This window comes from Aethalodelphis obliquidens, unplaced genomic scaffold, assembly GCF_003676395.1.
Source record: "Aethalodelphis obliquidens isolate GAN/ISIS:26980383/991018 unplaced genomic scaffold, ASM367639v1 scaffold88, whole genome shotgun sequence".
NCBI lineage: Eukaryota > Metazoa > Chordata > Mammalia > Artiodactyla > Delphinidae > Aethalodelphis > Aethalodelphis obliquidens.
The window spans coordinates 618,113-643,416 of record NW_020838032.1 but is presented as its reverse complement, the minus strand read 5'-3'; the positions used below and the strand labels follow the sequence as shown (position 1 = coordinate 643,416).

At 38.3% G+C, this 25,304-nt stretch overlaps 1 protein-coding gene across 3 annotated transcripts in view; it reads right to left on the bottom strand.

Moving 5' to 3' along the window:
- SLC35D2 (solute carrier family 35 member D2) overlaps positions 1-25,304 on the bottom strand; it is a 61,023-nt gene that overhangs the window by 31,059 nt on the left and 4,660 nt on the right. For all 3 annotated transcript variants that reach the window (XM_027094177.1, XM_027094178.1, XM_027094176.1), the window contains exons 2-4: positions 13,416-13,449; positions 11,193-11,279; positions 4,490-4,557 (exon numbers count right to left, since the gene is read on the bottom strand). In XM_027094177.1, coding sequence (XP_026949978.1) covers positions 4,490-4,557; positions 11,193-11,279; positions 13,416-13,449 — 189 coding nt within the window. The remainder of the gene's footprint in view (positions 1-4,489; positions 4,558-11,192; positions 11,280-13,415; positions 13,450-25,304) is intronic.

Below are 25,304 nucleotides of genomic sequence, written 5' to 3'. Positions count from 1 at the left end.
TGTAAGAATTGTAATACGCTACAAACTACAAAATATTGTTAAAAGGTGAAAGAAGATTAAACGGAAAGACACTCCATGTTATGGATCAGAGGCTTAATGTTGTTAAAATGGAAATACTTCCCAAATAAATCTATAGATTCAACACAGTCCTATCAAAATTTCATCTGGCTTTTTTTCCCCCAGAAATTGACAAACTAATTCTATAATCAATGTGGAAATGCAAGAAAACCAGAAAGCCAAAACAATCTTGAAAAAGAAGAACAAAGTTGGTGGACCCAATTTCAAAACTCACTACAAAGCTACAATTATCAGTATTATCTAGTACTAGTTTAAAGATAAACATTTAATCAAAGCAATAAGATTGAGAATCAAGAAATAAATCTTTCCAATTACGGTCAATTAATTTTCAACAAGGGTGCCAAGACAATACAATGGGGAAAGAACAGTCTTTTCAATAAATAATGCTGAAACAACTCAACATTCACATGCAAAAGCATGATTTTGGACCCCTACCTCACACTATATAGAAAAAATTATGTAAAAATATATCAAAGACCTAAATGTAGGAGCCAAAACTATAAAACTCTTAGATGAAAGAATAGGATTATATCTTCATGACCCTGGGTCAGGCAAAATTCTCTTAGACACAATACCAAAAGCACAAGCAACAATAACAAATATAAATATATCAGACTTCCCCAAAATGTAAAACTTTTATAAATAGATAAACAACATGTGATAGATATATACAATAGAATACTATACAGTCTTACTAAGGAATGAAATTCTGATACATGCTACAACATGGATGAAACAAAAACATTATGCTAACTGAAATAAACTGGACATAAAAGGACAAATATTGTATGATTCCATTTGTATGAAATATCTAGAATAGGCAAATTCATAGACATAGCAAGTAAAATAGAGCTTACCAGGGCCAGGGGGATGGGGGAATGGGGCATTCGGTTTAATGGGTACAGAATTTCTGTTTGGGATGATGAAAAATTTCTGGAAATAGATAGTGGTGATGGTCGCTCAAGATGGTGAATATACTTAATGACACTTAACTGTCCACTTAAAAATAGTTAAAATGGTGAGTTTTATGTTATGTATATTTTACCTTAATTATTAATTGAATTTTTAAAAACTTAGAACTTTTGTGCTTCAAAGTACACCATCAAGAGAGTAAAAAGACAATCCACAGAATAGGAGAAAATTTTGCAATCATATATATAATAAAGGACCTGTATCTAGAATATGTGAAGACTTAAAACTCAATAATTAAAAGATAAATAACCCTGTTAAAAAATGCGCAAAGGACTTGAATAGACATTACTCCAAAGAAGTTATATAAATGACCGATAAGCACATAAAAAGATGGTCAATATCATTAATCATCAGGGAAATGCAAATCAGAACCACAATAAGATACGACATCACAACCACTACGATAGCTATAATCAAAAAGATAGACAATAACAAATTTGGCAAGAATGTACAGAAATTGTAACCCTCGTACACTGCTGGTGGGAAAGGAAAATGGCACAGCCACTTTGGAAAACAGCTTGGCAGTTCCTCAAAATGTTAAACACAGAATGGCCATACCCCCCAGCAATCCTACTCCTAGGTATAGACCTAATCAATAGCAATTCTGTTCTTCCACTTCATCAGGCCAAAAACCATGAAGGCATCCTGGTCTTTTTCTCATACCCTACATGTTATTCATCAGGATACTGTGTTAGCCCTTTCTTCTAAATATATCCAGCACCCAGACTATGGCCTCAACCTCACACTAAAAATAACCAGGGGATCCTTGGATAAATGGCAGGAAAAGTCCAAATAAATCTGGGACATCATGTACCAGGAAGCAAGGAAGTAATCAAAGACTACTGGGGCTCTAGAACATAGGAGTCAACTCAAAGAGGCTCCCACTAACCTGAGATGATATAATTTGAACATCAAAAGAAGTATTTATATAATGAATTAAAACATTAAGTAAATGAAACAAATAGAATAATGGAACAGAATAGAGAGTCCAGAAATATACCCACACAAATACAGTCAACTAATCTTTGACGAAGGAGCAAATACAATTCAATGGAGATAGACTAGCCTTTTCAACAAATGGTGCTCAAACAACTGGACATCTACACGTAAAAAAACCTGAATCTAGACACAGGCCTTATACCTTTCACAAAAATTAAGTTCAAAATGGATCAGATACCTAAATGTAAAACATAAACTTCTGGAAGATAACGTAGGAGAAAATCTAGACGGCCTTGGGTTTGGCAATGAGTTTTTAGATACAACACCAAAAGCACAATCTGTGAAAGAAAAAAATGATGGTGGAACTTCATTAAAATTAAAACTTCTGCTCTGAAAGACAGTGTTAAGAGAATGCAAAGACAAGCCATAGACTGAGAGAAAATATTTGCAAAATGCATATCTCATGAGGGACTTGTTTCAAATAAATGAAAATGCATGAGTTAATAATGATGGTAAAAAACAAAACAAACAATAAACAACAACTCACTATTGAAGGTGACAGGACACTAATTTATTACTCTGAACATTTATAAATAAAGCTTTATCCTGCCTTTCCTGCATGATATGGTGAATGAAAGTTTGTATTTATTGAGGGAGTTTAGACAATTAATGTAGAAGGGGTGATATAGTTAGAAAATCATCATTTTTCAATTTGAAATGAAATAATGGATCTAGACAATGATCATCAAGAGGCTAAAACCATTAGGGGAAAAATTGATGGGAAACATTCTAATAAAGGGACAAGACTGACCCCTTAAAATCATTAAAAGTGGAACTGATCCATTAAATATCATTAAAGGTGGGATAAAACATTATGTATCCCATGAGGTGATGCAGTAGAAGGAACCCAACATCACCAATAAACTGATGTTGCCTGAAAAATTGAATCTGAATCTGATTAAGCCTCTAGGACCAACTACCAGTTTATGGAAAATAGGGGAGAGAGAGAAACATACTACATGACACCACGTATAAGCAATCTTCCTTCCTTCCTCCTCAGTCTCACTTGCTGAAAGCCTTCCTCCTCAGTCTCACTTGCTGAAAGCCTTCATCTTACCTCTTCTGCTATGCATGTAGAGAAGTATTGAAGAACACTTGTAATAAAGATGTTTGTAAGATCACTAAAACAAGAAGGCCTCATCTGCGAGGCAGAGACCCCCAGTGCGGCTGGGCAGCTATGGGGGTAACTGAAGGCATCCCCATGCTGCAGGTGGGCTCAGAGACAGGGCAAGAGGATATGTAGCAACACAGCAATAGCACCTACCACAGGGAGTTTTAATACAAATTTAAGACAATTAAGGAAAATTGACTGTCCTAATCCCAGAAGGAAACAACAAAACAACTAAATTATGTAACTAAAAACAGTATTGGACATTTTGTTTTTCACAACAACCACAATCTGTCCTTTCCAAACAAGAGTGAAAGACAACAGGCCTAATTTCACATTTCTCAGTTTTATATGTACTTTCTCCTTCTGGTCTACCTCCTACCTGCCACTTTTTTTCTCTCCCTATACAAACAAGTTTCCTTCCATTTCTGTCACCCTTTGGTCAGACTTTATTTTCCCATTATTCACATCTTTTTCATAAGGTTTGTCACCCTAATGTGTGTTCATTAGTCTACATATTTCACACCACGTTTTCCAATTTATAGGATGACTTGGTCTTTGTACACTTCTATTTTCATTTTTGCAGTGACTTTTAACAGAGTAGTCAAAGGACCATAAAATAAATGCAAATGCAGATTTCAGAAGTATATATCACATACGTGAAAATAACGTCTGTCATTTATTTTTCCTTGTACCAAGGCTGACCTACACCAAATCTGACAGAATATTCCTGCCTTTTTTTTTTTTTTTTTTAAAGAAAGATTTTTTTGACGTGGACCATTTTTCATTTTTTATTTTTTTCAGTACGCAGGCCTCTCACTGTTGTGGCCTCTCCCGTTGCGGAGCACAGGCTCCGGGACGCGCAGGCTCAGCAGCCATGGCTCACGGGCCCAGCCGCTCCACGGCATGTGGGATCTTCCCGGACCGGGGCACGAACCCGTGTCCCCTGCATCAGCAGGCGGACTCTCAACCACTGCGCCACCAGGGAAGCCCTATTCCTGCTTTTATAAAACTGTGATGAAACCAAAAGTTACACAGAACCATATTCATATAAATGAATCTTCCTGAATAAATCAAACCTTCTCAATCTTGATTTCTATAGATCTCACATTCTATCTTCAGACTTGAACATAAAGAAAAATATATCAGCTTTTTAACATTTCTAAAGCATTATCAAATTAAATTCAAAACTCTACCTTATTTTCTTAAATTATGGAATATTATTGTCTTCTATATGTAGCCCAAGCAATATCTTGAAAAATCAAAGCTGGTCTTTGTGACACTAAAAGCAAACGAGTGAAGACTCCGATCAACCATTATCCTGCACTCTACCTTAATTTACTTGTGCTTGATAATCCACTTATGTGGTTTCCAATGTAGAGGAGAGGCAGAGGAAACAGCTTCAATAAAAAAAGAAAGAATATTTGGTTAGTACTCCAATAACATTTTCTTTCATATATAAAAACGGTGACATTCACTCCGCATCAGTAAGCAAATCATTCTGAGTTCCTTTCCTTGCAATGACTATATTTTCCAGAATCCAGAACACATCATGACTTTCTCCATGTGATCAAAAAATAGTTAGGCAGGAAGTGATATCCATAATCATGGTGGTGGTGTGGAGGCTGGATAGAAATGGAAATCTTGACCTTGCCCACATTAGTAGACTATTTCCCTAAAAGAAAGCTCTGAATAAGCACCTATCTTAGGTGGAGACCCCTAGCCAGGCTGGTGAGTTGAGGATGGGTGTTTATCGCTTATAAACTATATAAATATAGTTTATGAATGAGATTCAGAAGGCCATTGAAAAAGTGTGCAAACTTCTGTTATCTATGCATATATGCACTTTTCTGGACAAAGGCAAAGGTCTATATCCCACTGATGTGTCACACAGTTGGTGACACTTTCAAAAAGTTATACAAAAAGTTATACACTTTCAAAAAGTGTATACTGGCCACATTACTTTGGAGTTACTTTATTTGCTTTAAAGGCCTAGAATAATTAAATATCTACCAAGGTTAAACAATGTAGCTTGTACTTGAATTAGGTTTATCGAGCTCTGAGCTCCTGAATTATTTTCTGATTGTTAAGAGAAATATTATTCAGAACACACTGAAAAAGAGACAAAATGTAACACCTAGTCTTCCATAAACGAAAAAAAAATCCCTTCATAAGCTCATATAACTTTTAAGAACTTTTTAACTAATATAGTACTCCATAGCTATCAAGATGAGTCCAACATTTCTTTTTCCACTAAAAAGACACTAAGCGTGCAACTCAGATAGCTTTTGAAAGATTTTTTTTTTTTTTTTTTTTGCGGTACGCGGGGCTCTCACTGTTGTGGCCTCTCCCGTTGCAGAACACAGGCTCCGGCCGCGCACGCTCAGCAGCCATGGCTCACAGGCCCAGCCGCTCCGCGGCATGTGGGATCTTCCTGGACCGGGGCACGAACCCGTGTCCCCTGCATCGGCAGGCGCACTCTCAACCACTGCGCCACCAGGGAAGCCCCTTTTGAAAGATTTTTAAATACTATGTGTCATCTGCAAAAAAGTTACAGAATTTCTTTATTAGGAAATTTGCTCAAGAAACATAAGCAAGATAATAGATCCAGGACCTTCCCTTTTATTCATCAACATTGTAAATGAAAAATGTTTGGGCCTGCCATATCAGTAAACAAAGGATGTTGCAGCCTGATGGCTTGATAGCCACTACAGCCCCCCTGAAAGTGAGCTCTGAGGGAACTCAGGATGGAGACAAATGGGCTGCCCACTGCCAAGCCCTCAGTCACTGCAGTCACCCCCATGGTGCACCCTGAGGAGACTCAGGATGGAAAGGAAGAGGATACTGGTCCCAGATAGCTAAGGTCACATCAAAGGAGTAACTTCAATGAGCCAAGACTCTTGCATCTTCCCATACATAGAAAAGCACTAAATTCATTAGCTTGAGATACTATCTGGCTTTCTTTAACTAACAGTAATCTTTTGAAGTTCCAACTACCTGGTCTTTTTTGCAAAAACTCCTGTATATGCTGGCCCTTCCCTCACCTCTTTAGAGCAGTCCCTCCGAGCCACCTGAGCTATCTGAGAGACTGTCTCCTGGGCTTAAGTCCTTGTTTTGTCCTCAAAATAAAACATAATTCTCAACTTTTACGTTGCACATTTTTTTTCGGTCAACAACATTCTGGTTAACAGTGTACAACTGACTCAACAATCACACAGCTGGTGATATTACAACTTTAGAGGTTCTTAGGTGTTGAAGAGAATCAGTTGCCCCTATTTCCATATACAATTCAAAATAAAGACAGTACTGACTTCTAGTTTCTGGTAACCACGGGCTAAATTATTTGTGCTAATTCCCCTGCTGATTAATCAATGCATTAATTAATCAACTTTATAATTTGATAAGTTAGATATGCCTGTTTTGAATTCCAGGGGAACACTAAAAGAACTGAAACAGAGGAGTTCCATGGTGCACAATTAAACACTATAATTCACCAGTAAGATTTAACTAATTTAAAATTTTAGGCACCTATGGGAATTCCCTGGCGGTCCAGTGGTTAGGGCTCTGCAATTCCACTGCAAGGGGCACGGGTTCTATCTCTGGTCGAGAAACTAAGATCCCGAATGCTGCGAGGTGCAATCAAAAAAAAAAAAATTAGGCACCTAATCATACAGCCTCAAAATACATAAAACAAAACAAAAAACCTGGCAGAAATACCAAGAGAAATAGACAAATCCATAATCAGACATAATGGCTATAGCAATATCTCTCTTCTCACATACTCTTAAAATGTGACTTTGACACTCCCTTCCATCCAGAGGTAGTGTCTATGTCCCTACAGCAAAAGGCAACTGGAACACAGAAAAAAGGCATCTCAAAAAAACCTACAGCAAACAATACACTTAATGACGAAATAGTAAAAGTTTCCCCTTTGAGATCAGACAAAAATGCCATTTCCATTTCTATCAACATTGCACTGTAGGTCCTGTGCTATACGGTATGGCAAGTAAAAGAAATGAAAGTTAGAATGTTGCAGATACAAAGACAATATACAAAAGAAAGATAAAAATATGTACCTGAGAAGTGGAATATGTCCTGCCATATCAGTAAACAAAGGATGTCACAGTCACCAGCCATTGCAGCCACCACCTTTGCAGCCACAGCCTATGGTGAGCTGGCGAGCCCTGAGGAAACTCAGGTTATGAAAACACAGGATACTGGTCCCAGATAGCTGAGATGCATCTCAAAGGAACGATTTCAGTGAGCCCAGACTCTTGCATCTTCCCATATATAGAAAAGCTCTAAATTCCTTAAGTTGACATATCCGGTTTTCTTTAATTAACAATAATCTTTTGATGTTCAGACCACCTGCCCTTTGTTGCAAAACTCCTATATGTCCTGGCTCCTCACCTCACCTCCTCAGAGCACTTCTCTCACAGTTACTTGAGATGCTGCCTCCCAGGCTTGAAGTACTAAAAGTTCCCGCCGTATAAAACATAACTCTCAACTTTCACATTGTGAATAATTTTTTAGTGGATATACTTCTAACGTTCCAAATAATCTGGGGGTGTTTTGGCCGTGCCATGCAGCATGCAGGATCTTAGTTCCCTGACCAGGGATCAAACCTGTGCCCCCTGCAATGGAAGCGTGGAGTCCTAACCACTGGACCGCCAGGGAATTCCCCTGTTTTTAAAAGATACATGCAATAGCAAAAAAAGAAAAAAAAAAAAAAAGATGTACCTCAGAACAAATCTAACAAAAACTGTTAGAACTCTATAGAGAAAATTATAAAACTTTACTGAGGGCAGTTAAAGAAGGGGTATGCATACCATGTACATGGATTGAAAGATTCAATACTTTAAAGATGTCAACTCATTCCAAATTGCTTTAGAGCTTCAATGCAATTCCAGTCAAAATCTCAAAAGGTTATTTTTCATGAAACTTGAAACCTGCTTCTAATATTCACATAAAAATGTGAAGAACCAAGAACTTAGGAGGAAAGACTTGCTCTACCAGATAGCAAGACTTTGCATAAAGCAATAGTAATTACGACTGTGAGGTAATGGTGCAGAAACACAAATAGACTAATGAAAAAGCATGGAGAGCTTAGAAATATATGTGAACAATAGTACCATGATATAAGTGGCACAATATTAAGGATAAACTTTTCAGTTGAGTCTGCGACAAATGAAAAAATTAAATGAAATTGTACCATTACCTCACACCATCCACAAAAATCAACTCCAAGCAGATTAAAAACCTAACTCTGAAACACAATACATCTTTTATCTAGAAAAATATCTTCATAACCTCAGAGTAGGGAAGAATTTCCTAAATAAGAAAAATAGTGATTAATTATTAAGGAAAAGACTGATAAAATTTAACTATTTTAAAATTAAGATTCCTTTTCATGATAAGGAATACATGATAAAGGAATACAAGATAAATAATAAAGAAAATAAAAAGATATGAAACAGAGTGGGGAAATATATTTGTAATGCTGTATATAACTAACAAGAGGACTATCATTAATATATTTTTTAAAACTCCTACACAAATCAGTAAGAAAAAGACATCAACCCAACAGAAAAATGGGCAAAAGTCTTGAACAAGTATTTCACAAAAGAGGATATCCAAATGGGCACTAAAAAATGAAAAGGCACTCAACCTCATTAATAAACAGGGAAATGCAAATAAAATCCAAGAAGATGTCATTATGCACCCACCAGATCAGCACAATTTAAAATGACTGGCATACCAAGGATTGGCAAGAATGAGGAGCAATAGGGACCTTCATGCACTTTCGTCACTTTCGTCAGGAGTAGGAACTGGTACAACCGCTTGGGGGAAGAGTTTGCCATTATCTACTCAAGTTGACAATATGTTCACCCTAGGAGTCAGCAGTTTCACTTCTTGATGAGCTTCCCAAAAAACTCACGCACATGTGCTGTTTCGGACTGAATTGTATCTGCTCGAAATTCACATTTTGAACCCCTAGCCCCCAGGTGACTGCATGCGAAGATAGGGCCTTTAAGGAGGTAATTAAGGTTAAATGAGGTAATAAATGTGGGGTCCTAATACAATAGGACTTGTGTCCTGATAAGAAGAGGAAGGGACACCAGGAGTGCATAGGCACAGAGTAAAGGCCACATGAGGTCACAGTGAGAAGACAGCTGTCTATATGCCAAGGAGAGAACTCTCATCAGAAACCAACCCTGTTGGCACCTTGATCTTGGACTTCCAGCCTCCGGAAGTGTGAGAAAATAAATTTCTGTTAAGCCACCTAGTCTGCGGTATTTTGTTATGGGAGCCTTAGGTGACTAATACTTGTGCACCAAGATCCAGCTATCAGTATGTTCAGAACAGTACTTTTTATTTTTCTAGGGCCCAAACAAAAACAACCCCAACTACCATAAACAGTAAAACAGATAAATAAATTGAAATATATTTATACAATGAAAATAAAAGAATACGGCTACACACAACAATGTGGATGAATCTTACCAACATAATATTAAGTGAAAGAAGCAAGATACAAAAGAATATATAGAGTTTAATTCTCTTTATAGAACATCCAAAAATAGGCAAACCTAAACGACATAATTCAAGGATACATACAAATTTAGAAAACTTACAAAGAAAGCAAGAAAATTATTAATACAAAAGTCAGAATAGTGGGTAAAGAAGGATTTTGTGATCCCATCTCATGACGTAGGTAATGATTACAAGGGTAATTATTCATTCAACTACACAGTCATGTATGATGCCTTTTTTCCTATGTCTAGATCATATTTCACAATTGTTCAAAGTATTTAAAAATTATATCATAAGCTAAGTGTAAGCAAGCCCAACAATATTCTGATTTTTCTTTTGATGACTGGGTTAATATCTTTCCTATACTTCAATATCTTGTTTTTCTCTTTTTGTGGCTGTCCCTGATTATTGATGCAGTAAGCGTGTGCTTAGTCGACCTGATGAATAATCCAGAGCTAGATGCCAGTGTTTTTCCAGGCCTGAGAGACATGGCAGTGAACAAACCATGTGAGGTCCTCACTCTCTAGGAACTGCAGTCTGATTTAACCTCCCTAAATCAAAAAATGTCACCATGATCGATTTAATACCACCTGTCGTATGGGATTGCTCTAGGAATTAAATGTCTGGCCTCGTGCATGTCACCCAGCAACTGTACAATAAAAGTTAGTTCCGGGCTTCCCTGGTGGCGCAGTGGTTGAGAGTCCGCCTGCCGATGCAGGGGACACGGGTTCGTGCCCCCGTCCGGGAAGATCCCACATGCCGCGGGGCGGCTGGGCCCGTGAGCCATGGCCGCTGAGCCTGTGCGTCCGCAGCCTGTACTCCGCAACGAGAGAGGCCACAACAGTGAGAGAGGCCCGCGTACCGCAAAAAAAAAAAAAAAGTTAGTTCCATTCCACATTCCCAGGAAGGAATGGCAGTTCTCATGTTTCTAGTTCCACCGTGGAAAAAAAACTACGTATATCAAAATGTGTTTATTCGTCATTCTACTCACAACTGTTATCAATCCAAGCTAAATATGAAAATTTAAAACAGGGATCAACAAATTGGGAGGGCCCAGGAGATAAATCTAACCCATCTTTTATTTATGCAAATAGTTTTATTAGAACACAACTACACCGATTCATTTATATATGTATCATCTACAGCTGCTTTCATGGTACAGAGCTGAAGAGCTGCAGCAGAGATGGTCTGGCCCACAAAGCCGAATTACTTGCTATCTGGTCGTTACCAGATAAGCTTGCCAATTCCTATTAGAAAGCTTTGTCATTTCAGAAGACACATCGTATTTATTTAATATCCATTGCTAAGCACATACTTTTACTATTATTATGTTACATTAGTGGACCACTGAATGATATGAAATCTTTATTAAGAAGTTTCTACCCATTGCCAGCAGGAAGCACATGTGTATAGAAACGGACCTGTACTCTTAAGATCACTTTGTAATTCTATAGCATTTCTACATCTTCCATCATAGCTATATGTACTTTCCATCACATACCTTAATAGGAACTTTCTTGTCAAAATCAGGGAAGTGAATTACTTTATTTAGCTTGGACACATATAGTATCATTATGGTAACTGCCATCTAAAGAAAAGGGAAGAGAAAAACTTCAGCAAAATATCTGGAAAGACTATTTGAGGTACAAACACATCATCAAAAGAAAAGAGATTCACCAAAAAAATATATATATCTGAAAAGTCCATTTTCTAGGTTCCAAAAAACCTATTATTCCTTGAAATATTAAAATTGTTTTTCTTGCCACCGTATAGATTGCACCAGAACTATAGGCAAAAAGTATAACATCAAATATAACGTATATAAGATATCTCAAGGGGCTCAAGGAACGACAACAGCGGGAAAAAGGAACGGTGTCCCCAAAACTGACCAGAGTGACCACAGTCGGTGAGGCTGCTTGTTGATCCTAGACCATCCTTCCTATGTACTGAGCATATGGTCACCTTACCCCAGAAAGTAAGTGTGGGGATGAAAGGAAGGGGGAAGGGAGGCAAACTCCACACATAAACATATTTTGTCAAGTATAATATTTCTATAACACAAAAGTCAAATTAAGAGGAAAACCAACTTTAAAAGGGATTTATTTTTCTCTCCAATCTAGCCAGTGTTGCAAAAACATCTCACTCAAATGCTATTAATCTGGATTACACCAGGTATATCAGAAATACTCCAGATTATTATTATAAAATAAAAAGTTTTAATATCATCTTTCTACACACATTTTAGAACTTACTTTTCTCCACATTAGGATGCAAAAATTTAAGGTCTCCTTCAAAATGATTATCATCCTAAACCTTGAGCCTGAGTGTACAAACTTAATACCTATAATAGATTTATATAACACAAGCCCACTCTGAATTATAATTGTAGTTTGTATATATGACTTACTTTATAATTCTTACAGAAATACACCAACACTTGTTTAAAATATTCTGCAATTCAGACTTTTAAAATTTGGTCTGCTGGCCGCATGGCACAGGGATATTGGCTTGGTGCTTTGTGACCACCTGGAGGGGTGGGATAGGGAGGGTGGGAGGGAGGGAGACGCAAGAGGGAAGAGATAAGGGAACATATGTATATGTATAACTGATTCACTTTGTTATAGAACAGAAACTAACACACCATTGTAAAGCAATTATACCCTAATAAAGATGTTAAAAAAATAAAAAAAAATTTGGTCTGCTGGCTTCTTCCCCGACAAATTGCAAATCATAAACGTTTTTACCTTAATTGAGCACAATCCAGTGAATTTATTTGCCTTGGGCATTACAAAGGGCACATTACCACATATTATTGATCTTTTAAAGTACTTTTTAACATATTTTCACACTGAACCATAAAGATATAAATTTTTTGACCTTAAGGAAAGATATTGTTCCCTCATGATTTTTTTCTCCCTAAAATGATGTGCAAAGAGTACCTTATTAGCAAAACATTTAACTAGAATAATGTTTAATCATATAAATTCCAGACTCACAATTTAAAATTTAGTTAACAGATACAATTTTTATAATTTTAAGTTTTTCTCCTTATAGACTAAAGGAAAACGAAAACAAAAAAACTTTGGTGCCTGTGTTACCACGTGCCTACTAGAAATCATCAGCATATGACCAAAAAAGTAAAAAAGCCACAAATTAACGGAAAATTTCAGAAACAGCCAAATGGGGTAAGTTTGGAAGTTTATCCAAGTTTATCCTTACACTTGAGAACAAACATCACAAACTTCAGGAAGGAAAGTGCAAACATGTTTTGTTTGGCCTGTAGAGAGTTTTATGAAAATGTGAATCTGTTGCCACCATTTACAAATTAGGGGGTTTGATGTAAACATTAGATTTCTCTGATCCCTAGTGGGCCTCACCTCATCTCCCTAACCTTTTTCTTCTCAGGCACAGTGGCTTAAACTGTGCACACTCATCTGTTACCCAGCAGACCTTGGAGGCTTTCAGTCTGCTGCCCCCTTGCTTTAGAGTAATTAAATTCTATTAAGGAAGTTAAAATTAGTTGCTTTTTCCTACAAATACAACTGCTCCTAAATTGTAAAATGAAATAAGATGTGTGTCAATACTTCATGTTGTTTCACCAAAAGCACCATGGTCCTCTGCCAGCTGAACAAATTCGTAAATCACAGTCTTAAACAAAAGCACTTAAAATTTCATGATGTGTACTGACAACTAATTAAGAGGGTAATTTTTTTTTTTCACTTACCTGGCCAATTCCAAGAACAATTGGTGATGGGAAACTACAAAAAATATAGAATAACAAATAATATTAGCAACTGATAAAAAAAGTTGAAGACAATATACAACACATAATGATAGGAGTTATTAAAAAGTCTTAGACTTTTTTTTCAGTCTTAGTGAAATTGTCAAATTTGTTCACTTTTCATTTGTTCATTTCTTTTCCTTTTTTTAAACTGATCATTGCTAAACTTGGCAAACTTCTATTGCCCCTTGAGGCAGACTGTCATATTAACAAACAACACAATTGTATATGTAGAAAGCTAAAGTAATCTGGGGATAAATTACTAGAAATAATAAATAACTTTAGCAAGATTACTGGATACAAGATGAACACACGAAAAAAATCATTTCTATGTCTATATATCATAAAAACACAAAGAACATAAAATTTTAAAGGTATTCATTTACAGTAGCACCCAAAAAAACATCAAATAACACTAACTGGGTATTTTATGGTAATAAGGAATTATTTTTACTTTTTTAGGCATGAAATAATATTGGGGTGGTAGGTTTTTTTTTTTAACAAAAAAGTCCCTCTTATCTTTCAGAAATTCATATTGAAATGCATATGACAATACATTTTTAATTTGCTTCAAAATAATCTTGGGGGAGAGGTTGGGATTGAGAGGAGGAGTGATATAAATTTAACAAGGTTGTTGAAACTGGATGATGGCTACATGCAGATCCATTATACGGTTTTCCTTTCTTCAAAATAATATACCCAGGTACAAATCTAATAAAAGATTTCCAAGAAATACCTCTACATAGAAAACTATAAATCAATATTTAAAAAATTAAAGAAGCCCTAAATAAATTTCATGGATTAGAATCAATATTGCCGTGAACCATTATCCACACACTGACCTATAAAATCAAATCTCTCTGTAAAAACATGAGCAGGTATTTTGTGGAAACTGACAAACTGATCCTAAGACTGAATGCAAAGGCAAAAAGCAAACATGATCCAAGATAATCCTGAAGAAAAACAAAGTTGGAGGAATGACTCTACTGGATGCCAGGATTCTTTTTTTTTTTTTTTTTTTGGCTGCCCCACACTGCATGCAGGGATCCTAGTTTCCCGACCAGGGACTGAACCTGTGCCCCGCAGTGGAAGCACGGAGTCCTAACCACTGGACAACCAGTGGAGTCCCCAGGATTCATTTTAAAGTTACAATAAATGAGAGAGTGCAGTATTTGCACAATGATAGTCTAACAGGACAAAGCAAGAGAACACAGATGGGGACAGATACATAGCTTTATGGAAACCTGATTCATGACAAAGATGACCATGCAAGCAGTAGGGAAATGGCCGTAGGTAACTGGAATCAGAATCTTAACCCCTATCTCATACCATACTTAACAAGGCAGCACATCACTTCACCGGGCTCACTCATTTTCCAGCCCTTCACTGGCTCCCAGTCATTCTCTCAGTCCACTAAAAAAGGGGGAATATCACCTAAAAAACCACCACCACCGCCACCAACAGCAACACCTCAGCCCTCAATCTGTATGTCAAAGGGAAACATACCTATTTCAGATAGGGTAAGAAAAGAATAAAGAACCAACCTACCTTATCAGAGAAAACTGAATGACTGTCTGGACAGCACCACTGTGAGAATAAAATGAACTCTAATGGATGCCAGATGTGCCACCCAGACACCCTCTTCTGGACTGAAGCACTCATTCTCCAGTCGCTCAAGAGCAACCTCACCTGAAAAAAGCTGCCTTGCCAATAGCACCCCCACCCCCTGAGAGCAGCCTGTGTTCCAAGCCTGTGTGTCTGTGCAGGGGTATAAAAGCCAGGGGCTTTCACCCCAATTCAAGACAACTCTGTAGAGCCCTTCCAGCTCCAGAGGGCCTGGGATCAGGCTTTGTTGTGATAAAGCACAGCCCAGCTTCTCCCTCTACCTAATCCTGCTTCCCTCACTCCCCAACAGGGGTGGGTCCCAAGAGCTCCACCCAGTATACTTCCCCTGTATCTGAGAGTCTCCTTGCCCAGTAATACAACCTGCAACATGAAGCAAAATAATAAAACCACAACATAAACAACAAAACAACAACAACAAAAGGCTTACAGAAGGAAGACAAAGAGATCAGCCTAGAAGAGAATATAACACAGAGAGAGAAGGCACCCTTTGTAATTGCTTCCAGCTACGAACACCTTAATAAGAAGATATCAATAAAACAAGAGCTCAAAATTGAGATAACAAAGCAATCAAGTGAGATGAAAAAGGGAACCTACAGATCTAAGGAAAGCAACTGAGGATCCAAACAACATAACTGGGGGCTTCCCTGGTGGCGCTGTGGTTGAGAGTCTGCCTGCCAATGCAGGGGACACGGGTTCGAGCCCTGGTCTGGGAGGATCCCACATGCCGCGGAGCAACTAGGCCCGTGAGCCACAACTACTGAGCCTGCGCGTCTGCAGCCTGTGCTCTGCCACAACAGAGGCCGCGATAGTGAGAGGCCCGCGCACTGCAATGAAGAGTGGCCCCCGCTTGCCACAACTAGAGAAAGCCCTCTCACAGAAACGAAGACCCAACACAGCAAAAATAAATTAATTAACAAACTCCTACCCTCAACATCTTCTTTAAAAAGAAAACAACATAACTGGGGGAGGACCTTCAAGATGGTGGAGGAATAAGACATGGAGATCACCTTCCTCCCCACAAATACATCAAAAATACATCTACATGTGGAACAACTCAAACAGAACACCTACTGAACGCTGGCAGAAGACCTCAGACTTCCCCAAAGGCAAGAAAATCCCCACACACCTGGGTAGGGCAAAAGAAAAAAGAAAAAACAGAGACAAAAGAATAGGGACAGGACCTGCACCAGTGGGAGGGAGCTGTGAAGGAGGAAAAGTTTCCACACACTAGGAAGGACCTTCACTGGTGGGGACGGGGGTGGGGGTGGGGGAAAGCTTCGCAGCCAGGGAGGAGAGCGCAGCAACAGGGATGCAGAGGGCAAAGCGGAGAGATTCCTGCACAGAGGATCAGGGCCGACCAGCACTCACCAGCCTGAGAGGCTTGTCTGCTCACCTGCAGGGGCGGGTGGGGGCTGAGAGCTGAGGCTCAGGATTCGGGGCTTAGATCGCAGGTAGAGGACTGGGGTTGGCGGCGTGAACACAGCCTGAAGGGGGCTAGTGCGCCACGGCTAGCCGGGAGGGAGTCCGGGAAAAAGGCTGGACTTGCCTAAGAGGCAAGAGACCACTGTTTCCGGGTACGGGATTAGAGGGGATTCCCTGCCTGTCTGCCCACAGAGGTCAGAGCACCGCCTAAACAAGCTCCAGGGAAAGGCGCAAGCCACAGCTATCAGCGTGGACACCTGACACGGGCATGAAACGCTAACGCTGCTACTGCAGCCACCAAGAAGCCTGTGTGCAAGCACAGGTCACTATCCACACCTCCCCTCCGGGAGCCCGTGCAGCCCACCACTGCCAGAGTAGTTACAATGTCACGCTGTTACAATGTCAAGCCGCCTCTGTCGCTTCAGGCTCACCCCACGTTCCGTACCCCTCCCTCCCCACAACCTGAGCGAGCCAGAGGCCCCTAATCAGCCGCTCCTTTAACCCCCTCCTGTCTGAGGGAAGAAAAGACGCCCTCAGACGACCTCTACGCAGAGGCGGGGCCAAATCCAAAGCTGAACCCCAGGAGCTGTGCAAACAAAGAAGAGAAAGGGAAATCTCTCCCAGCAGCCTCAGGAGCAGCAGATTAAATCTCCACAATCAACTTGATGTACCTGCATCTCTGGAATACCTGAATAGACAACGAATCATCCCAAAATTGAGGTGGTGGACTTTAGGAGCAACTGTACACTTGGGGTTTGCTGTATGTGAATGACTAATTTCTGATTTTTACGATTATCTTAATTTAGTTTTTAATGCTTGTTATAATTGGTGGATTTGTTTATTGGTTTGGTTGCTCTCCTTCTTTTTTTATTACCTTCTTAATTTTAATAATTTTTTATTTTAATAACTTTATTAATTTTATTTATGTTTTTCTTGATTGCTTGCTTTTTTTTCCTCCCTTTTCTTCTGAGCCATGTGGCTGACACTTGGTACTCCAGCCAGGTGTCAGGACTGAGCCTCTGAGGTGGGAGAGCCAAGTTCAGGACATTGACCCACCAGAGATCTCCTGGCCCCACATAATATCAATGGGCGAGAGCTCTCCCAGAGATCTCCATCTCAACGCAAAGACCCAGTTCCACTCACGACTAGCAAGCTGCAGTGCTGGACACCCCATGCCAAACAACTAGCAAGACATGAACACAACCCTACCCATTAGCAGAGAGGCTGCCTAAAATCATACTAAGTTCACAGATACCCCAAAACACACCACCGGACGTGGTCCTGCCCACCAGAAAGACAAGATCCAGCCTCATCCACCAGAACACAGGCACCAGTCGCCTTCACAAGGAAGCCTCAGGGAGCCACTGAACCAACCTTACCCACTGGGGGCAGACACCAAAAACTACAGGAACTACGAAACGGCAGCCTGCAAAAAGGAGACACCAAACGCAGTAAGTTAAGCAAAATGAGAAGACAGAGAAATAGGCAGCAGATGAAGGACCGAAGTAAAAATCCACCAGACCAAACAACTGAAGAGGAAATAGGCAGTGTACCTGAAAAAGAATTCAGAGTAATGATAGTAAATATGATCCAAAATCTTGGAAATAGAACGGAGAAAATACAAGAAACATTTCACAAGGACCTAGAAGAAGTAAAGAGCAAACAAACAATAATGAACAACACAATAAATGAAATTAAAAACACTCTAAAAGGAATCAATAGTACAATAAGTGAGGCAGAAGAATGGATAAGTGACCTGGAAGATAAAACAATGGAAATAACTACCATAGAGCAGAATAAAGAAAAAAGAATGAAAAGAATTGAGAACAGTCTCAGAGACCTCGGAGACAACATTAAACACACCAACATTCAAATTATAGGGGCCCCAGAAGAAGAAGAGAAAAAGAAAGGGACTGAGAAAATATTTTGAAGAGATGATAGTTGAAAACTTCCCTAATATGGGAAAGGAAAGAGTCAATCAAGTCCAGGAAGTTCAGAGAGTCCCATACAGGATAAATCCAAGGAGAAACATGCCAAGACACATATTAATCAAACCATCAAAAATTAAATACAAAGAAAAATATTAAAAGCAGCAAGGGAAATGCAACAAATAACATACAAGGGAATCCCCATAAGGTTAACAGCTGATCGTTCAGCAGAAACTCTGCAAGCCAGAAGGGAGTGGCAGGACATATTTAAAGTGATGAAAGAGAAAATCCTACAACCAAGATTACTCTACCCAGCAAGGATCTCATTCAGATTCAATGGAGAAATTAAAACCTTTACAGACAAGCAAAAGCTAAGAGAATCAATCACCACCAAACCAGCTTTACAACAAATGCTAAAGGAACTTCTCTAGGCAGGAAACACAAGAGAAGGAAAAGACCTACAAAAACAAACCCAAAACAATTAAGAAAATGGTAATAGGAATATATATACTGATAATTACCTTAAATGTAAATGGATTAAATGCTCCAACCAAAAGACATAGACCAGCTGAATGGATACAAAAACAAGATCCGTATATATGCTGTCTACAAGAGACCCACTTCAGACCTAGGGACACATACAGACTGAAAGTGAGGGGATGGAAAAAGATATTCCATGCAAATGGAAATCAAAAGAAAGGTGAAGTAGCAATACTCATATCAGATAAAATAGACTTTAAAATAAAGACTGTTATAAGACACAAGGAAGGACACTACATAATGATCAAGGGATCATTCCAAGAAGAAGATATAAGAATTATAAATATATATGGACCCAACATAGGAGCACCTCAATACATAAGGCAAATGCTAACAGCCATAAAAGGGGAAATCGACAGTAACACACTAATAGTAGGGGACTTTAACACCCCACTTTCACCAATGGACAGATCATCCAAAATGAAAATAAAAATGGAAACACAAACTTTAAATGACACATTAGACCAGATGGACTTAATTGATACTTATAGGACATTCCATCCAAAAACAACAGAATACACTTTCTTCTCAAGAGCACATGGAACATTCTCCAGGATAGATCATATCTTGACTCACAAATCAAGCCTTGGTAAATTTAGGAAAACTGAAATCGTATCTAGTATCTTTTCTGACCACAACGCTATGAGACTACATATCAATTACAGGAAAAAATCTGTAAAATATACAAACACATGGAGGCTAACAATACACTACTAAATAACCAGGAGATCACTGAAGAAATCAAGAGGAAATCAAAAAATACCTAGAAACAAGTGACAATGAAAACACGATGACACAAAACCTATGGGATGCCGCAAAAGCAGTTCTAAGAGGGGAGTTTATAGCAATACAATCCTACCTCAAGAGACAAGAAACATCTCAAATAAACAACCTAATTTTAAACCTAAAGCAATTAGAGAAAGAAGAACAAAAAAAACCCAAAGTTAGCAAAAGGAAAGAAAACATAAAGATCAGATCAGAAATGAATGAAAAAGAAATGAAGGAAACAATAGCAAAGATCAATGAAACTACAAGCTGGTTCTTTGAGAAGATAAAGAAAATTGATAAACCATTAGCCAGATTCATCAAGAAAAACAGGGAGAAGACTCAATAGAATTAGAAATGAAAAGGGAGAAGTAACAACTGATACTGCAGAAATACAAAGGATCATGAGAGATTAGTACAAGAAACTATATGCCAACAAAATGGAAAACCTGGAAGAAATGGACAAATTCTTAGAAAAGCACAACCTTCTGAGACTGAATCAGGAAGAAATAGTAAATATAAACAGACCAATCACAAGCACTGAAATTGAAACTGTGATTAAAAATCTTCCAACAAACAAAAGCCCACAACCAGAAGGCTTCACAGGTAAATTCTATCAAACATTTAGAGAAGAGCTAACATCTATCCTTCTCAAACTCTTTCAAAATATAGCAGAGGGAGGAACACTCCCAAACTCATTCTACAAGACCATCATCATCCTGATACCAAAACCAGACAAAGATGTCACAAAGAAAGGAAACTACAGGCCAATATCACTGATGAGATAGATGCAAAAATCCTCAACAAAATACTAGCAAACAGAATCCAACAGCACATTAAAAGGATGATCAAGTGGGGTTTATCCCAGGAATGCAAGGATTCTTCAATATACACAAATCAATCAATGTGATACACACCATAGTAACAAACTGAAGGTAAAAACCATATGATAATCTGAATAGATGCCGAAAGGGCTTTCGGCAAAATTCAACACCCATTTATGATAAAAACCACCCAGAAAGTAGGCACAGAGGGAACTTACCTCAACATAATAAAGGCCACATATGACAAACCCACAGCCAACATTGTTCTCAATGGTGAAAAAGTGAAACCATTTCCTCTAAGATCAGGAACAAGACACGACTTCCCACTCTCACCACTATTATTCAACATAGTTTTGGAAGTTTCAGCCACAGCAATCAGAGAAGAAAAAGAAATAAAAGGAATCCAAATCAGAAAAGATGAAGCAAAGCTGTCACTGTTTGCAGATGACATGATATTATATGTAGAGAATCCTAAAGATGCTACCAGAAAACCACCTGAGCTAATCAATGAGCTTGGTAAAGTAGCAGGATACAAAATTAATGCACAGAAATCTCTTGCCTTCCTATACACTGATGATGAAAACATCTGAAAGAGAAATTAAGGAAACACTTCCATTCACCATTGCAACAAAAAGAATAAAATACCTAGAAATAAACCTACCTAGGGAGACAAAGGCCTGTATGCAGAAAACTATAAGACACTGATAAAAGAAATTAAAAATGATACAAACAGATGGCGAGATATACCATGTTCTTGGATTGGAAGAATCAACATTGTGAAAGTGACTATACTCCCCAAAGCAATCTACAGATTCAATGCAATCCCTATCAAACTACCACTGGCATTTTGCACAGAACTAGAACAAGAAATTTCACAATTTGTATGGAAACACAAAAGACCCCAAATAACCTAAGCAATCTTGAGAAAGAAAAATAGAGATGGAGGAATCAGGCTCCTGAACCTCAGACTATACTACAAAGCTACAGTAATCAAGACAGTATGGTACTGGCACAAAAACACAAATGTAGATCAGTAGAACAGGATAGAAAGCCCAGAGATAAACCCATGCACATATGGTCACCTTATCTTTGATAAAGGAGGCAAGAATATACAATGGAGAAAAGGCAGCCTCTTTAATAAGTGGTGCTGGGAAAACTGGACAGCTACTTGTAAAAGAATGAAATTAGAACACTCCCAAACACCGTACACAAGAATAAACTCAAAATGGATTAAAGACCTAAATGTAAGGCCAGACACTATAAAACACGTAGAGAAAAACATAGGCAGAACACTCTATGACATAAACCACAGCAAGATCCTTTTTTACCCACCTCCTAGAGTAATGGAAATAAAAACAAAAATAAACAAATGGGACCTAATGAAACTTAAAAGCTCTTGCACAGCAATGAAACAATACAAAAAGACAACCCTCAGAATGGGAGAAAATATTTGCAAATGAAGCAACTGACAAAGGATTACTCTCCAAAATATACAAGAAGCTCATGCAGCTCAATATCAAAAAAAAAAAACCCAATTCATAAATGGGCAGAAGACCTAAGTAGACATTTCTCCAAAGAAGATATACAGATTGCCAACAAACACATGAAAGGATGCTCAACATCACTAATCATTGGAGAAATGCAAATCAAAACTACAATGAGATATCATCTCACACCGGTCAGAATGGCCATCATCAAAAAATCTACAAATAAATGCTGGAGTGGGTGTGGAGAAAAGGGAGCCCTCTTGCACTGTTGGTAGGAATGTAAGTTCATACAGCCACTATAGAGAACATTATAGAGGTTCCTTAAAAAACTAAAAATAGAACTACCATACAACCCAGCAATCCCACTACTGGGCCTGTACCCTGAGAATTCCATAATTCAAAAAGAGTCATGTACCACAATGTTCACTGCAGCAGTATTTACTATAGCCAGGACATGGAAGCAACCTAAGTGTCCATCAACAGATGAATGGATAAAGAAGATGTGGCTCATATATACAATGGAATATTACTCAGCCATAAAAAGAAACGAAATTGAGTTATTTGTAGTGAGGTGGATGGACCTAGAGCCTGTCATACAGAGTGAAGTAAGTCAGAAAGAGAAAAACAAATACTGTATGCTAACACATATATATGGAATCTAAAAAAAAAGGTTCTGAAGCACCTAGGGGCAGGACAGGAATAAAGACTCAGATGTAGAGAATGGACTTGAGGACACGGGGAGGGGGAAGGTTAAGCTAGGAAGAAGTGAGAGCGTGGCATGGACATATATACACTATGAAATGTAAAATAGATAGCTAGTGGGAAGCAGCCGTATAGCACAGGGAGATCAGCTCAGTGCTTTGTGACCACCTAGATGGGTGGGATAGGGAGTGTGGGAGGGAGACGCAAGAGGGTGGGGATATGGGGATATATGTATACATATAGCTGATTCACTTTTTTATACAGCAGAAACTAACATAACATTGTAAGGCAATTATACTCCAATAAAGATGTAAGAAAAAACACACATAACTGCCACATGAACCATTTAGAAACAACACAGAACTAAATGGCCACTGCTTTCAACTGAATTACCAAGATGAGGTAATCACAGTGAATGAGTAGGGAAAAGACAAACTCTCAAACATAAACAGATATAGAAGATAGATACCAGCAGAGAGGGCTAATTGCTGTGCTGTTCTCTCAGTAAAGAGAGAAAATGATTAAAAGATAAAAGGCAAATTTGTTTCCTTGACATGGGGAGAATAAGTAAACTCTCCAGATCTAAAAGCACACTTGTTGTAGAAAAAGCTGTTAAGAATATTCAACACGATTAATACAGCAGCCATGAACTCTCCATAAAAATACTACCATACATCAGAATCAACCAATTAGGAATCAAATCAAAATAATGAACTCTGGAATGGAGACACTGTGATAAAAGGGTGCTGACTACTGTATCCATTTAATATGGAACAGATTCAAACAACTGTGGGATTATAATTACACAATAGGATGCTACACTGTAAAAGAAGACACGGAGGGGCGGAAACATGGGAAGAAGTATGCAAATGTCATCATTCATAGCAGAGAAGCCATATATACCATCAGAAATTGAAAAATATATATATTTGAACGTCAACAATTCTTTTTGTTGAACTCTAATTTCTCTTTTCTCCATTCAGTTCAGTTAAACTACATTTCATACGTGCATGCAACTTGCAGTCCTCACCTTAAGTAAGCCTTCAAACACAGCCAGCATGACTAATGGTAGCACAGTCCCTCATATGATGCAAGCTGAAGTTTACAAGGTCGGTTATAAAGTGGTCTTGCCAAAAACTGTTTCATCTGAATGTAATCAAGCCTTTAGATCTAACTTTCAGTTTAAAAAACAGAGAGTAAGTTAAGTGAGACTTCAAAAAATAAATGAGACAACCCATAATATGGGACACTTTACAACACACCTGGCCCAGGCTTTTCAAATTCAGTATCAGGGGAAAGAGGTGGAACGGGGGACTTTTCTAGATTAAAATAAACTAAAAAGACATAACTGTATGCGTTGCATGAATTTTGATTGGATCTTAATTCAAATGTTTAAAACAACCATAAAAACATCTTGGGGAATAATTGGAATGATTATAGATTTGGTATTAGATTATTTTAGGAAATTACTGTTAAATTTGTTAAGAACAAAAAGGATACTATGTAGGAGAATATCCATATTTCAGGAGAGGCATGTTGAAATAGCTGAGTGTAGTGTCATGATGTATGCAGCTTATATTCAATCATTCAGGGGAAAATGCAAATATAGCAAAATGTTAATTACTGAACCTCAGTGGTATGGGTATGGGTGTTCATTGTACTTTGCTTTCCACTCTTCTGTGTGCTTGAAACTTTTCATAATAAAAAGTGGTGGAGGGACTTAGGTGATCCTCAAAAAATTAAATAAATGAAGGCCCCCCCACTCCATTTCCCACTCCTTTTTGGATTAAAGAAAACAATTTATAAAGAAATGAGTAAATAAGTAGCATCTATAATATATACTTTATATAAAAAGTAATTCAGTCTATTAATCTTTCTCCAATCCATCCATCTATCTAAAAAGATGTCTGACGTTATTGCCTAATGTCAATTTAGTAATTTTTTTAAATTTTACCCTAATACTTTTCTTTTGTTTGAATTCTTTATCATGATCACACAGAATGACTTTTCTTTAAAAAAATATTGATTCTAGGTAGTGGGACTATGCAATATTATTACTGTCTTCTTTGTACATTTCTGTATTTAAATAACTCCCGATTTTAACTGAATTATTTTAGGAGTGAATGCAAGGAAGTAAAGACAGTATGTGTGCCCAACTCTTTGAAGAGTCGGACTCTGAAAGGAACAGAGAAATGAGCACCCATGTGGATCAAGGGAGGGTTCTTTTTGCTTGAGAAACCTAAACACGTTTTAAGCCGGTAGAGAGAGCTTGCTGACGCAGAATAGAGGAGGATAATGAAAGGAGCCGGGAGAAGGGGACATCCAGAAGTGGGGAGCTGGACCTTCCACAGGAACAAGATGCTCCCTCCATCACAGCAGAAAGGGGACATCGTCTGACGGTTTCAATTTCCTCAATGAAGTATCAGAGGAGAGTGGAGGATGGGGGTGTGGGAGGTTTCAGGGTAAAAGAGAAAGTGGGCAGGAGTCCTTTCTGTGACAAGGAAAGCAATCCCCCAGAAGAAACGAGCAGGTGGTACT